The 15206-nt window shown below is 45.1% G+C and overlaps 1 protein-coding gene across 3 annotated transcripts in view; it reads left to right on the top strand.

Moving 5' to 3' along the window:
• Positions 1–15206, top strand: part of LOC140481866 (uncharacterized) — a 61355-nt gene that overhangs the window by 29038 nt on the left and 17111 nt on the right. For all 3 annotated transcript variants that reach the window (XM_072578447.1, XM_072578448.1, XM_072578446.1), the window contains 7 exons: positions 719–895; positions 2450–2578; positions 4793–4927; positions 7236–7321; positions 8480–8531; positions 12110–12325; positions 14700–14814. In XM_072578447.1, the coding sequence (XP_072434548.1) occupies positions 719–895; positions 2450–2578; positions 4793–4927; positions 7236–7321; positions 8480–8531; positions 12110–12325; positions 14700–14814 (910 nt within the window). The remainder of the gene's footprint in view (positions 1–718; positions 896–2449; positions 2579–4792; positions 4928–7235; positions 7322–8479; positions 8532–12109; positions 12326–14699; positions 14815–15206) is intronic.

The raw sequence follows: 15206 nt of genomic DNA, 5'->3' as shown, positions 1-15206 counted from the left end.
CTCAGTGAGTGGCCTCTCTCTGCCCCAGTGCAGAGCTCAGTGAGGGGACTCTCTCTGCCCCAGTGCAGAGCTCAGTGAGGGGACACTCTCCGCCCCAGTGCAGAGCTCTGTGAGGAGACTCTCTCTGCCCCAGTGCAGAGCTCAGTGAGTGGCCTCTCTCCGCCCCAGTTTGGAGCTCTGTGAGGGGACTCTCTCCGCCCCAGTGCAGAGCTCTGTGAGGAGACTCTCTCCGCCCCAGTGCAGAGCTCAGTGAGTGGCCTCTCTCTGCCCCAGTGCAGAGCTCAGTGAGTGGCCTCTCTCTGCCCCAGTGCAGAGCTCTGTGAGGAGACTCTCTCCGCCCCAGTGCAGAGCTCAGTGAGGGGACACTCTCCGCCCCAGTGCAGAGCTCTGTGAGGAGACTCTCTCTGCTCTGGTGCGGAGCTCAGTGAGATACCTTTAATCAACATGAGATTATCTGAACCGGCTGGCGCAGAGTTCAAATCGCAGGTGGACCCTGAAGATATAGTTATAGTTGAACTTCTCATTTGTGGAGAGGCTTGGTTGTTTCCTGTCTGCTGAGTTCCCTTCTCACTGGCTCAAAAGACCACATTAAACTTTAACACATACCATGTAAGCCACATCGAGGGACTTCAAATCGCCCCTGGCATTTTCAGCTCGCCCACGGGTCCTTCGCTGTCTGATTCTTGACTGTATTCTAAAGACTAGTGTACTCACACAGGGGGTGACGATCAGAGTCAGAAACCTGGACAAACGTTACAACTACTGCCTCCAACTCATGAGACGAGAGGCCCCGTGGGAAAGCGGAGGAGTAAGCCAGGCCTCAGGCACAAGGCCAGGAGAACCAAGACTTCATCATTGGGTCCTGTTCGTGGCTCTGTACCGAAGGAACTAAAGGGTAGGCACGGAATTCCAGGGGAGCAGAAAGGGGGAGCATTAGCAGGGGGGGCACAATTAACATGGGAACAGAGGAGACCAATCAGCCCCTCAAATATATTCAATCATTCAGTTAGCTCATGACTGATCTGTTGATTAACTCCATCAACCTTCCTTATTTCCAATTCATTTAATAACTTTGGCCAACATAAAACAATTGCATTCCATTCAGTAACATTGAATCAGCCCCTCGACTTTCTTAGTAATTCTTCTGGGGAAGGAGGTTCCAGGTGTCCATTACAGTTTGTGTGAAAAAATGCTTCCTGACATCATACTTGAATGATTCCAGTCTAATTTTAAGAATCTGCCATATATATTGGTTACCCCCCTCCAAAGGAAATCATTTCCATCTATCCATCTATCCCGCCTCAGGCGACTGACTGTGTGGAGTTTGCCCATTCTCCCCGTGTCTGCGTGGGTTTCCTCCGTGTGCTCCGGTTTCCTCCCACAGTCCAAAGATGTGCAGGTTAGGTGAATTGGCCATGCTAAATTGCCCATAGTGTTAGGTAAGGGGTAAATGTAGATGTAGGGGTATGGGTGGGTTACGCTTCGGCGGGGCGGTGTGGACTTGTTGGGCCGAAGGGCCTGTTTCCACACTGTAAGTAATCTAATCTAAAAAAAAAGTAATCTAATCTAATCTAATCTCAGCATTCCGAGGTACAGCAACCCATCAGTATCAAAATAGGAGCTGACCAAAGTCTTTATCTCACTGAATGTAGTCTCCACCTATTTGAACATCAAGGCCAATTTTCTGTTCAACTTTCTAATTATATTTTCAACCTGCTCACATTTTTTCAGTGATTTGCATTCTCGGATAGAATCTCTACATTGTGGAATCAGGGCCATCGAGTTCACACCAACCCTCCAAAGCGCATCCCAGGCTCTGCATTCCCCATGGCTAATCCACATAGTCTGCACATCCCTGGGCACTATGGACAATTTAGCAAGGCCAATCCACCCTAACCTGCACATCTTTGTGGGAGGAGACCCACACTGACACAGGGAGAACTTGCAAACTGCACACAGACAGCTGCCCGAGGGTAGAATCAAACCCAGGTCCCTTGCACTGCGAGGCAGCAGTGCTAACCAGTGAGCCTAGCGCAGATCCATTTGTTTCACCCCAGTTTCCAGCTTCTCACCATTTCAGTGGTCTTAAGTAGATAAACTCACATTTGGCTTGCATTGCACTCCACCTGGAATTGGGCTGCTCACTTAGCTCATCTATCATGTAAGTTTCATGCTGTCATGCTCACTGTTTATGCTTTCACCTAACTTAGTGTGGCCAACAAATTTGGATACAGTAATGGAGGGAAATGAATCTATGTATTGGATTGAGAGCTGTTTCTAATCACACTCAGACTTGTTCGGTTGTTCAGAATGACTGTGATGGGTGTGATTGCAATGTGGTTGGACTCTTGCTGTGCCTCTTATCCTAGACGTGGCAGCGCCCTAAGTCAGGGTACTTTGGGTTATTCAATGTGACAGTCAGATTTCTGATTCTTCTCTTTTTCTGTAGAAGTTCATAAGAACATTTCAGTGGGCAGCCTCCTTATGGCTCCAGATGGTGAGTTTGTGCACCTTTCCTGGCTGGGACCTTACCAATGCCCAAGCAATAACTTGATGATCAGCTTCTTTCAACAGCAAGGTGAGCAATTCTCCTGGACTGGGCTTCTAGAAACACAAGCTGGTTTCTGCTCCTTCTAAACAGGACTGTCTCCAAGGGGAAGGACAACATTTGAAGCCAGTGGCTGATCTTTTATTAGACTTTGGGTCATCAGATGGTCTTCTCACAGCCTGAGTCTTGTGATCACAAACGAGACTGTTCCCTATCTTATCTGTAGTGTCTGTGTATAATACAACAAGGGTGTGTCTGTATTGTACAAACGAGGGGTGTGTGTCTCTCATAAGCACATTTTGTGTACTTGTGTGTGTGTGTGTCTCTTTCTCTCTCTCTCTCTCTCTCTCTCTTTCTATGATATATTGTGTGTCTATGTGTCTGTACGGTACATTTTGTCTGTGTGCATGTGTCTGTCTGTTTGTATGGCACATCTGGTGTATTTAGTCTATACAATGTGCCTGCATGGTGCAACCAATGTGTTAATGTAAATTTTTGAGGTACACTCCATCTATGTATATACATGTGCAACTGTACGTGGGTGTATATTTGTCTGTAGTGTAAAAGTAATGTGCATGTATGTCTGTCTGTGTGATACATCCTATGTGCCTGTTTATATGGTATATCTGTGTGTCTGTGTGTGTGTGTGTGTTTGTGTGTGTGTGTGTTTGTGTGTGTGTGTGTGTGTGTCTGTGTGTGTGTGTGTCTGTGTGTGTGTGAGTGTGTGTATGTGTGTGTGTGTCTGTGTGTGTCTGTGTGTGTGTTTGTGTGTGTGTCTGTGTGTGTATGTGTGTGTGTGTCTGTGTGTGTATGTCTGTGTGTCTGTGTGTGTATGTGTGTTTGTGTGTGTGTGTCTGTGTGTGTGTCTGTGTGTGTATGTGTGTGGGTCTGTGTGTGTGTGTGTCTGTGTGTGTGTCTGTGTGTGTGTATGTGTGTGTGTGTGTGTATGTGTGTGTGTCTGTCTGTCTGTGTGTGTGTGTCTGTGTTTGTGTCTGTGTTTGTGTGTGTGTCTGTCTGTGTGTGTGTGTCTGTCTGTGTGTGTGTGTGTGTGTTTGTGTGTGTGTGTGTATGTGTGTGTGTTTGTGTTTGTGTGTGTGTGTCTGAGTGTGTGTGTGTATGTGTGTGTGTCTGTGCGTGTATGTGTCTGTGCGTGTGTGTATGTGTGTGTGTGTCTGTGTGCGTGTGTGTGTCTGTGTGTGCGTGTGTGTGTGTGTGTGTGTCTGTGCGTGTATGTGTCTGTGCGTGTGTGTATGTGTGTGTGTGTGTGCGTGTGTGTCTGTGTGCGTGTGTGTGTGTGTGTGTGTGTGTGTGTGCTACACCCAGTGTATTTCTACAGTACAACCAGGGTCTTGGTGAATGCGTGTGTGTGAGATACATCCATGTGTGTGTTTAATCTCCTCTCACAGTCGATCCCTGGGCTATCACCTAGGAAATCAAGTGAATTCCAGAGGGTTGAATCATCCTCATATTCTCACTGACGATCTAAAGCCCCAGATTCCTCTCTCCCTGAAAACAGCCACACCGTCTTGCTCCTGTCCAGTCCTTTGGCTCACTTCACACCCAAACCTCTAAAACACAAAGCAGAAATATTCCCGAGCCTAGAAACAAACTCAACAAGTTGGGTAGGGGGTGGGGAATGGGAATTGTGCTGAAAGGCCATCACCCTGAAACATTAACCCCACGCTTCCTCCCACCTACAGACCTGCTGAGAGTTCTCCAGTGTTTTCTGTTTTTATATTTTTGTAAATTCTTTCATGGGACATAGGGTCAATGGCTTGACCAGTGTTTGTTGCTGATCCCTAACTGTCCTTGGGAAAAGGGGTAGGTGAGGTGCCTTCTTGAACCACTGGAGTCAATGTTGTGAGGGAATGTGCTGGGACTGAAACGACTGACCTCTGACTACCACAACCATCGCCCTTTGTGCTGGGCATTACTGCGGCTGCGTGAGAATTTCCCCCCGATTCCCATTGATTTGAATTTTACTCCAGCTCCTCAAAGCTATTATCAGTCAAATGCTGCCTTGATGTCAAAGGACGGTCATTCTCATCTCCCCACTGGACTTCAGCTTCAACTCTGAACCAAGGCTAGAATAAGATCCAATCCTGCATTTCCCAGTCCTGCTTTTTAAGATTGAATGACAACTGGATACATCAGGCAAAGAGGAGTCTTTATATCTGGGAAGCTACAGGAAGCAAGATTCTCTGATCAAGGTCTCGATGGTAATTGGATTCCTTTATTTTCCAGGGCACCGTCCACTTGAGTGTGATGCGAGTGGCAGGAAAGTCGGACTAATAACTAACCAGGAACCAGAAGGCGAGGAAGTGAATGGGGCTGTACACAGAGATACCAAACACCTCGGAGATGTTCACATAGAGACAGGTTAGTACCTGCAAAGTAGAGTCGGCTCCTAGTGCTCCTGGTTGAGGAACAAATATTGGCCAAGCTACTGGGACAACTCCCCTGCTGTTAATGGGAAAAATACTAAGAGAACTCTCGTGTCCACCTGAGGGGGTAGGTAGGGATTTGCTTTACTGTCTCATCCTATAGACAGCACCTCAGACTGTGCAGCCCTTTCCCAGGTCTGACCCAGATGCGAACCTGGAGTACGTGCTCGATTCAGTGCAGTGGGACTTGAACCCACAATCTCCTGAATCCTGATCACCCTCTAGTGATCGCTGAGATTGATTTAATATTTATCTATGTGGTTTGAACCCAAGATTTATGAGAACACATGTAAAACTCGGAGTCAGATATTGAGAACATCACACCCTACTTGGATCTTTTTGTGTAAGTGTTATAGTATCCAGGCTTGCCATTTATTTTGATCCATCAATTATAAGAGAATAAGTTAATGCCTCCTGAAAAGTTTCTTGATTTGAACATGAGAACTTAGATTTAAATTGTAATTTCCTGACTGTGACTCCTGCCAATCAAATGTCGCAGCATTGCAATACTCAAATATGTTTCAAGTAACAAATCAGATAATGAACAAGTGTCTGAAGCATTTTGAAGAAGGATCACTCGATCCAAAACATCAACTTCCTCCCTCTCTACCTTCCTTCCCTCCCTCCCTCCCTCTCTACCTTCCTTCCCTCCCTCCCTCCCTCCCTCTCTTCCTTACTTCCCTCTCTTTCTTGCTCCCTTTCTCTTTCTCTCGCTCCTTCTTTACCTTGCTTTCTTTCTCTCTCTTCACAGATGCTGCCAGACCTGCTGAGTTTTTCCAGCAATTTCTGTTTTCGTTTCTCACTTCCAGCATCCACAGTTCGTTCCATTTTTCTTTGCTATAATCACCTTGGTCTCCTCCCAACAATCGATTAGGTCCTCTCCTTCACAAGTGCAGTGAGGAACTTTAAAAACCACTGTCTTTTACACTGAGTTAACGGCCCTTCCTGTAATTCCCCATTCCTTCCAAATCTGCAGGTAGGCATTCTCCCAACCTTCTGCTCAAGTTAGCTGAGTTTGCAATCTTCCAGATAAGGAAGACTAACTTTAGTCTTGTCAGGAGTTGTTCACAATGCAGGAGCCTCTGACATAACCTCAGCCCCTTCTGAATCTGAAACTCTCTCACAGATCAGAAACTTTATAAGAAAAAGAACACATAGTTGCTCCCAGTTCTGCATTTTTCTTTAAGTGTGCACATTCAATGTCAGGTTAAATATTACATCATTTGCTTCTTTTCCTTCCAGTTGCTAGCAGCAGGGCAGCAAAATATTCCTCAAAAAACACTCCACGTCCTCTCTGTGATATCACCACCTACTGATTCCCTCTATTCTCTTCAGAGTGTTTCCCAGATCCTGGATGCCTTGCCCCAGATTTCCATTACCTGTATACAGTCCTTCCCACCTGATTTTTAATTCATTCTTGGGCTGTGGGGATTGCTGGCTAGGTAATTATTTATTGCCCACCCCTAGTTGCCCTTGAGGAATGTGAGAGGCGTTCATTCTGTAATCTGAGACCTGATACAAAGTCATCAGTAATCGAAATCTGTGCATGCAGAATGCACACAAATTCATCTCAGATCCTGTAACCTTGGGGATGCCAACTCCTTTTATTTCCTGGACTGGGAACTATACACAGGAACACCACCTGACTGACAGCCTGATTGACAAATAGGCTAAGCACTGGACAGTGGAAGTCCAGTGATAGAACAAAAATAGTTTGTTTTAGACAGTTTTGACTAGAGTAGCAGAGGAAAGGACGTTGTTAGTATAGTGTTAAATAGTTGAATGCTTCCATGTTTGATTTGCAAGTCTATGCTCACTGCGCTTGATTGATGAGGTATGGGTGTTGACTGAGAGCAAAGTTAAAAAGTAAAGTAACATAAACCAGCACCAACATGACTAGAAACTGAGCCTTAGTATAGACATAGACATTCTGTGAATGCTGAGATACTATAGAACTTATTGCATACTTAGAAACTAATGTAATCTCTGGACCACTCTGAGATAAATAAACTACACAAGAGTTTTATGTGGAATACAAGCAGATTTGATACAAACCTTTGTAGGAGAATTGTACTTAGAAACAAAACATCTGTAGGGCTATAAGGTACAAAGAGGGGAGAAGGACAAATCGGAATGCTCTTTCAAAGAGCAAGATGACTACAATGGGCTGAAAGGCCTTCTGTTAGTCACTTTGATTCTATATGGAGTGACATCCCCTTTCTTCTAATTCCTTTCTGGTGTAGGTGACGACATTGTTTTCAGGAGTGACAGAGAGTCTGGTCACTCCCCAGGATCATACAAGAGGTCACAGCGAGGGCGTGCCAGGAAGGTCAGTGTCAATGCTGCTTCTGTGGGATTCAGTACATCATCCTCCATCACTTTCTAATCAATTTAAATGGTGAGGGGAAAAAGAATGTTATGATTGCATGAAATTTGACACTTCCAGTGTTTGTCCTGATAATTACAAGATGAAGAGGCTTCAATGACAAGCTTCCATTTTCAGGAAAGGATTTATTCTTGGAATGTGGGCAACGATGGCAAGAAGCCATCCAGGTTGCTGTGAGGGCATTGTGGGTCAACCACAGAGCATGGGACTGGAGTAACATAAGACCATAAGACATTGGAGCTGAAATCAGGCCATTCAGCCCATCGAGTCTGTTCCACAATTCAATCATGGCTGATAAGTTTCTCAACCACATTCTCCCACTTTCTCACCATAACCTTGATCCCCTTGATACTCAAGAGCCTAGCTATCTCAGTCATACACTCAATGACCTGGCCTCTACAGCCTACTGTGGCAGTGAATTCCATAGATTCACCACTCTCTGGCTGAAGACGTTTCTCCTTATCTCCGTTCCAAAAGGTCTTCCCTTTATTCTAAGGCCGTGCCCGCGGGTCCTAGTCTCTCCGACCAATGAAAACACCTTCCCAACATCCACTCTGTCCAGGCCATTCCATATTCTGTATGTTTCAATTAGATTCCCCCTCATTCTTTTAAAGTCCATCAAGTATAAACCCAGGGTCCTCCAACGTTCCTCACATGTTAAGCTTTTCATTCCTGGGACCATTCTTGTGAACCTCCTCTGAGGAGATGGGCTAGAGGATTGGGATTGAGAGAAGTTTGGATTGCCATGGAAGGACACTAATTTGGTCGGTTGTCTCTTTGACATCTGAGTTACTGATTGCATTTTCATGGCTTTGATGGGAAAATTTGGCTCCAGCATGGTGTTTAGGTGACCCCTGAATGGTTCAGTGTTGTCAGCAGCAGTCTCTTAATGAATATTAATGTTGATTCTCTTCTTGATGGGCCTAATGCTGAAGTCCCTGGTTCAATACAGCTTTAATTATAAATAGAGCTTTAATTAAAATTATAAATGTGACATCTCTGAGCAATCTTATACACTGCTCTGAGGTTGTGCTGTGTGTATTCTCACCAACAGACTGTGTAACCTTTATACGCACTCAGTTTCTGTCAATTTCTTTTTAGGCTTTCAGGCAAGGGGGCCGGAGACGGACTGACCCTGATGGGGATTCATCAGGTAAGGAGCAGGTCATAGGGAACTTGGGTCCGAAACCACCAGGCAGCCATTTAAACGCTGTCAAGAGACCACAGCATGGTATTTTGTGTGACTGTGATTAGGTCACAGCAGGTTTCCTACAATTGTTGTGCTCAAAATAGGTTACATTGAGGTTCAACCAATTGCAGGAGCCAAGACATATCCCTGAAGGAAACTGCAGGAAATAACCATTACGTATTGGTCATACCACTTCTCCATTTCAAAAGAGGCAAGACCTATGTTCCTAAACCTTTAAAAGAGAATTGACCAAGTACTTGGAAAGGAAAATATCTGCAAGGGATGTAAAGGGGAGAGAGACAAATTGGAATATTCTTTCAAAGAGAGTGAGCGCCGTTCGCCAGTTTTCCTTCTGGGATGGAGGTGAAGAGTTTGGGCTCCCGAAGAGTTCGGAACATCCTTCACTAACTTCAGAAACACTTCCTAAACCCATATCCTTTCAGATGTTTCTCCACAATGACCTGCACTTACTTCTGACTGTGTCTCATCGGGTTTCCCCAGCCAGTCACCTAGAGTCAGGGTACCTCAGGAGCCCTGTGACTTTCCCTGTTATCATACAGACAACAGTCCATGGGCTACTTGCTTCTGCATTAGGATCAGTGGTGTAGATTTGGTCTGCTCCAAGTGTGCATTAAAAGACCATGTTGTCTGTCAGTAAACGAGCACAAAGTGGACTAGTTGAGTGAGTCCCTATGAAAGGGCAAGAGCTGAATTCAGGGAAAGGAGGAGGATGGAAGATCTCTCAAAGTCACAACTTGGAGATGGTGGTTCCAGAACTTAGTACTGGAGCCTTTTGTGGCAAAACTGCAGGAAATTTGGTCGGCTTTAAACAGCACAAAGTGAGACAGTTAATGTGTAAGTGTTGTTTTAAGGACTGAAGTGTGTGCCAGGGCCCTGACTGGGCAAGGAAGGAAATGACAGACAGTGCCAATGTTTGACTTTGCTCGCCACAGTAGGTAACCTGAATTTTGCTTTTGTGGTACTGCTCTGGTTTCCAGTTAGTGAGGGAATTGAAATCAGTACCAGACCTGTGGGTGAGAGAGCTTGTCTTGATGCCCATGACTCCTCTTCCCAGGTGAGTCACATCTCTGGCCCGATGAGTGGCACTGCAGCCGAGGATCTTGTGCCATGTGACTTACAGTTGCTGCACAGTGGGCAGAAGGTCACCAGCAGGGCCCTTCTCTTACACTTCCCCATCTAACCCACAGGGTTCAGGTGGTGTTTGAGCAGTCTTAACCCTGAGCACCTCATAACAATATCATTGGAACACAGCAATGTCTGTTTTATTTTAGCAGCAGAAATGAGAGAGCCCAGCTTTGTCCTTTTATTTACCTGGTCAGCTCCAGTCTGCGTGGTATATCCTAAAGGCTACACTGAGTTGGAAGTGGGGTTGAGGGACATAGGGCAGTCTACATGTTCCAGACCATGCTGGCATTTGGTGCCCCATCAGTCAGTGCTCAGTCATCAGTCAGCACTTGCTCAGCTACTCACCAGCACCCAGTTTGGGGTTTGCTAGAGCCACTTAGCTCCTCACTTCATTACTGCCTTGGTTCAAACATGGACAAAGTAGCTAAACTCCAGAGGGACTGCCCATGACATCAAGGCTAGTTATTGAAGGTGAGTCATTTCAGTCCCAGGACATCTCTGCAGGAGTTCCTCAGGGCAATATGCTTGGCCCAACTATTTAGCTGCTTCATCAATGACCTTCCCTCCGTCATAAGACCAGAAATGGGGATTGTTCGTCCATGTCAACCAGGTTTCCTGAACTGAACTAGTCCCATTAGTCTATGTTTGGCCCATATCACTCTATTCATGTGCCTGTTTAAATGTCTTTTAACTGTTGCAATCGTACGAGCCTCTACCACCTCCTCTGGCAGCTCATTCCATATACACAACAACTTCTGCATGAAAACAATTCACCTTAAAACTATACCCTCTAATTTTGGACTCTCCTACCCTAGGGCAAAGACTTTGGCTATTCACCTTATTTATGCCTCTCGTGATTTTATAAATCTCTGTAAGATTACCCTTCAGCCTCCGATGCTCCAAGGAAAAAGGTTCCAGTCTATCCACCCTCTCTTTATAACTCAAACCCTCCAATTTCATACATCCTTGTAAATATTTTCTGCACCCTTTCCAGTTCAATAATATCCTTCCTATTGCAGGGTGACCAGATTGTACACTGTACTTCAAATGTGGCCTTACCAATGTCTTGTATAGCCTCAACATGTCATCCCAACTCCTATACTCAATGCTCTGACCAATGAAAGCCAGGTGTGCCAAAAGCCTTCACCACCCTGTCTACCTATGACACCACTTTCAAGGAACTCTGTACCTGCACCCTTAGGTCTCTCGGTTCAACAACACATCCCCAGGACTCTTCTATTGACTGTGTAAGTACCGCTGTGGTTTGTCTTACCAAATTGCAATACCTCTCTTTTATTTAAATTGAACTGCATCTTCCACTCCTTGGCCCAGCTGATCAAGATCTCATTGTAATCTTAGATAACCTTCTTCACTATACCACCAATGTTAGTGTCATCTACAAATTTGCTACCATGCCTCCTATATTTTCATCCAAATTGTTTGTATAAATGACATACAACGGTGTACCCAGCACCAATCTGGCAGCACACAAAGGCCTCGAGTGCAACCAATTGCACAGTGTTCAGCACCATTCAAGACAGCTCAGATATGGAGACAGTCCGTGTCCATGTGAATAAACATTAAGTTTTGGGATGGTAAGAGGCAGTAAACATTCACACTATACAAGCCCAAGCAATGATTAGTTGGATGAGCCACATAAATGCTGTGACTACAAGAGCAGATCAGAGGCTAGGAATACTGTGGTAAGTCACCTGACTCCCCACAACCCGTCCACCAACTACATGGCACAAGTCAGGAGTGTGATGGAATGCTCCCCACCTAGCTGAATGGGTGCAGCTCCAACAACACTCACAAAGCTTGATACCATCCAGGAGAAAGCAGCTTGTTCGATTGGCATCTGTCCATCAAAATCAACATTCACTCCCTCCACCGCTGATGCTCAGCAGCACCAGTGTGTACCATCTACGTGATGCAGTAATTCACCAAGATTTCTTAGACACCATCTTCCAAACCTGTGACCTCTATCACCTAGAAAGACGAGGGCAAACAAATGGAGGGGAACACTGCCTCCTGCAAGTTCCTCCATAAGCCACACACCATCCTGACCTGGAAATATATCACTGTTCATTCATTGACGTTAAGTGAAAATCCTGGAAATCCTTTAAAACAGCACCGTGGGTGTACTTACAGCAGAGACACTATGGTTGGTTCAACACCATTTTTTTCAAAGTCATTTAAGGATAACAACAAATGCCAGTCTAGCCAGCGACACCCATATCCTGTGACCGAAAGTTTAAAAACTTTCATTGCTTAAATCCATTTTATATCTGTTCTTCACTGGCTGGAGCAGAACGGAGCTGATTCAAGAAAATGAAATCACAAACAGAAAAAAGTCAGATTTGTGTCTTAATCTCACTAACATGTAATTGAATTAGGAAAATCTGAGAGCAGATCACCTGGAGGTGGGATGAAGGTCAATTCGCACAGAAGGGGAAGGGTCAAACGGCAACCCTCAGAAGACCCCAGCGACCTGCAGGACGTTGTGCTGGATGAAGATGGAAATCTGACCTCTGCTGGTTCCCATCGAAGCCCAGTCAGTGACCCATTTCTTGAGGGGGAGGTAATGCGGGGCAGGAGACGTGCTGCACGCGGTAAGTGGTGCACTATAAACTGATCCTCAGCGTATCCAGCCCAGGGGCTGAAGAATGCACTTAGTCATAGAGGTGGACAACACAGATGCAAACCTTTCAGTCCAAATCATCCATGCCAACCAGATATCTTAAATTAAGCTAGTTCCATTTGCCAGCATTTGACCCATATCCCTCTTAACCCTTCCTATTCATTTACCCATCCAGGTGCCTCCTAAATGTTGTAATTGTACTAGTGTCCACCACTTCCTTTGCCAGTACATTCCATACATGCACCACTCTCTCTGTGTGAAAATGTTGCCCCTGAGATCCCTTTTAAATCTGTTCCCTCTCAGCTCAAACCTATGCCCACTAGTTTTGGACTTCCTGACCCTGGAGAAAAGACCTTGACAGTATACCCTATCCATGCCCCTCATGATTTCATAAACCTCTATAAAGGTCATCCCTCAGCCCCTGAAGACCCAGCGAAAATAGCCCAAGTCTATTCAGCCTTTCCCAATAGCTCAATCCCTCCAGCCCTGGCAACAACCTTGTAAATCTTTTCTAAACCCTTTCAAGTTTGACAATATCTTTCCTTTAACAGGGAGACCTGAATTGAATCCAGTATTCCAAAAGTGGCCAAACTAATGTCCTGTACAGCCACAACATGAACTCCCAATTCTCTTCCTCAATGCACTGACCAACAAAGGCATGCATACCAAAAAGCTTCCTTACTACCCTGTCTGCTTGTGACTCCATTTTCAAGGAACTACGAACAATTCAATATCTCTTTATTTGGAAACACTCCCCAGAACTTTACCATTAAATGTATAAGTAACATACAAAGCAGCAAAAAGCAATCCCAGAAAAAGACCTTCAGCTGCCTTTTCTCCAAGCCTGATCTTTTTATATTTTCTAATCAGCCTGATCAGTGAGATGTTATGATACACCTCTTGAGCAGGTGGGCCTTGAACAGAGGCAGGGACACTATCACTGCGCCACAAGAGCACTTCTCTTCGCCCGACAAAAGTGAGAGTAAATGTTCCTCAGATGAAAGTTTTCTATCCTGCTCTGAGAGTACCAACGTAATTTGGAGCAATACTTCCAGAGTCCATCATGATCAGAAGTTTCAGAAACTTGACGTTCATCTTCCCACATTTTAAAAAAAGAAATTTCAATAGTTACTTCATGAAGTCTGAGGAAATCTAGTTTGTTCCATTAGCTACAGCAGCTAGATCACTCCCTATCTATCAACTTTAACACAAAGACAACATGACAATATCAATCATGTTGTCATAAATATGTAATAGAATAAGGGTGTTTTTCACACTGTACCTAACTTTGTGCTGTACCTGTCCTGGGAGTCATAGAGTCATACAGTACATAAACAGGCCCTTCAACCCACCTCGTCTATGCTGACCATAATCCTAAACTAAGCTCATCACACTTGCCTGCATTTGACCCATATCCTTCTAAACCTTTCCTATTCATGTACTTATCCAAATATCTTTTACATGTTGGAATTGTGCCTGCATCCACCCCTTCCTCAGAAAGTTCATTCCACAAACGAACCACTCAGTGTACAGAGAGTTTTATGTTGTATTTAACCCCGTGCTGTCCCTGCTCTGGGAGTGTTTGATGGCGACAGTGTACAGAGAGCTTTATGCTGTATTTAACCCCGTGCTGTCCCTGTCCTGGGAGCGTTGATAGTGTTAAGGGACATTTGCTTTCCATTTAAAAGAGCACAGGCCACTTTATTCCCTACCTATCCCCATGTTGTATCTGTCCTGGGAGAGTATAATGGTAACAGTGTAGAGGAAGTTTTACTTTCAGTTTAAAAAAGTAGGGGGACCTTGCTCCGTATCTCACCCTGTGCTGTACCACTCCTGGAAGAGTTTTAGGACAGTGTAGAGAGACCTTATGATTAAAAGAGTAGAGAGGATGCTTATTCTGCATCTAACCTCATGCTATCCCTGTCCTGGGAGTATTTGATGGGGACAACATCGAGGAAGCTTTACTTTCCTTCCCCTTTTAGTTCAAAACAGTAGAGGGAGATTTACTCTTTATGTAACCCTGTGCAGTACCTCACTGGGGCTTGTTTGATGGTGATAGTGTCGAGGGAGCTTTAATTTTAGTTTTAAAAAGGAAGAGCAGGATTGACTCTATATCTAAACCCATTCTATACCTGCCCCTGGAGTGTTTGAGAAGGTCAGGCAAAGATCGTGTGGTATCAGGAAAGCAGCAGAAATTGGTTTGTCCTCCTGAAACGTGACGGACCACCCAACTCTGCCTCCATTTGGAGACAATAATCCAGCCCTGTGTCAGACTTGTTCCATAGAATGTAATGTGTTACCAGAGCAGGGCCTTTCTCACCAACTCTGCTGTACTCTGTTCTCAGGTTCCGGCTATGAAAACTCAGCAGCGATCCCTTCCCTGTCAGGCTGGTCCGAGCCAGAACCCAGCAGCCTATCAGCAACTGACGAGCTGGAGGCAATGTGTGGTCTGCACACAGTGTGAGTGTTACTGAATTTGTGAGAAAATAGTAGAGAGGGTTCTCCGAGCTGGAAGGTCAGCGGTACCAGGATTTAAAAGGGTTGGCAAAAGAGCCAAAGGGCAGATGATGAGAGTTTTCCTTTCAGATATTTTTGAATCCACTTGTTCAGAGATGCTATGACACGCCTCTGGAGCAGGTGGGGCTTCAACTCACATCTCCCGAAGGCTAATTCTTACTTACTCAGAGTTGCTGTGATCTGGAACATTCTGATCTGATCAGGTGATCCAGCCATAACTTCCAAAGGGAAATTGGATGATTAGAATCATAGAGTTGTACAGCACGGAAACAGACCCTTCAGTCCAACTCATCCATACCGACCAGATATCTGAAATTAATCTAGTCCCATTTGCT

Source organism: Chiloscyllium punctatum, chromosome 10 (genome assembly GCF_047496795.1).
Source record: "Chiloscyllium punctatum isolate Juve2018m chromosome 10, sChiPun1.3, whole genome shotgun sequence".
Lineage (NCBI taxonomy): Eukaryota > Metazoa > Chordata > Chondrichthyes > Orectolobiformes > Hemiscylliidae > Chiloscyllium > Chiloscyllium punctatum.
The sequence above is the reverse complement of the archived record's forward strand: the minus strand, read 5'-3'. Positions and strand labels throughout refer to the sequence as shown.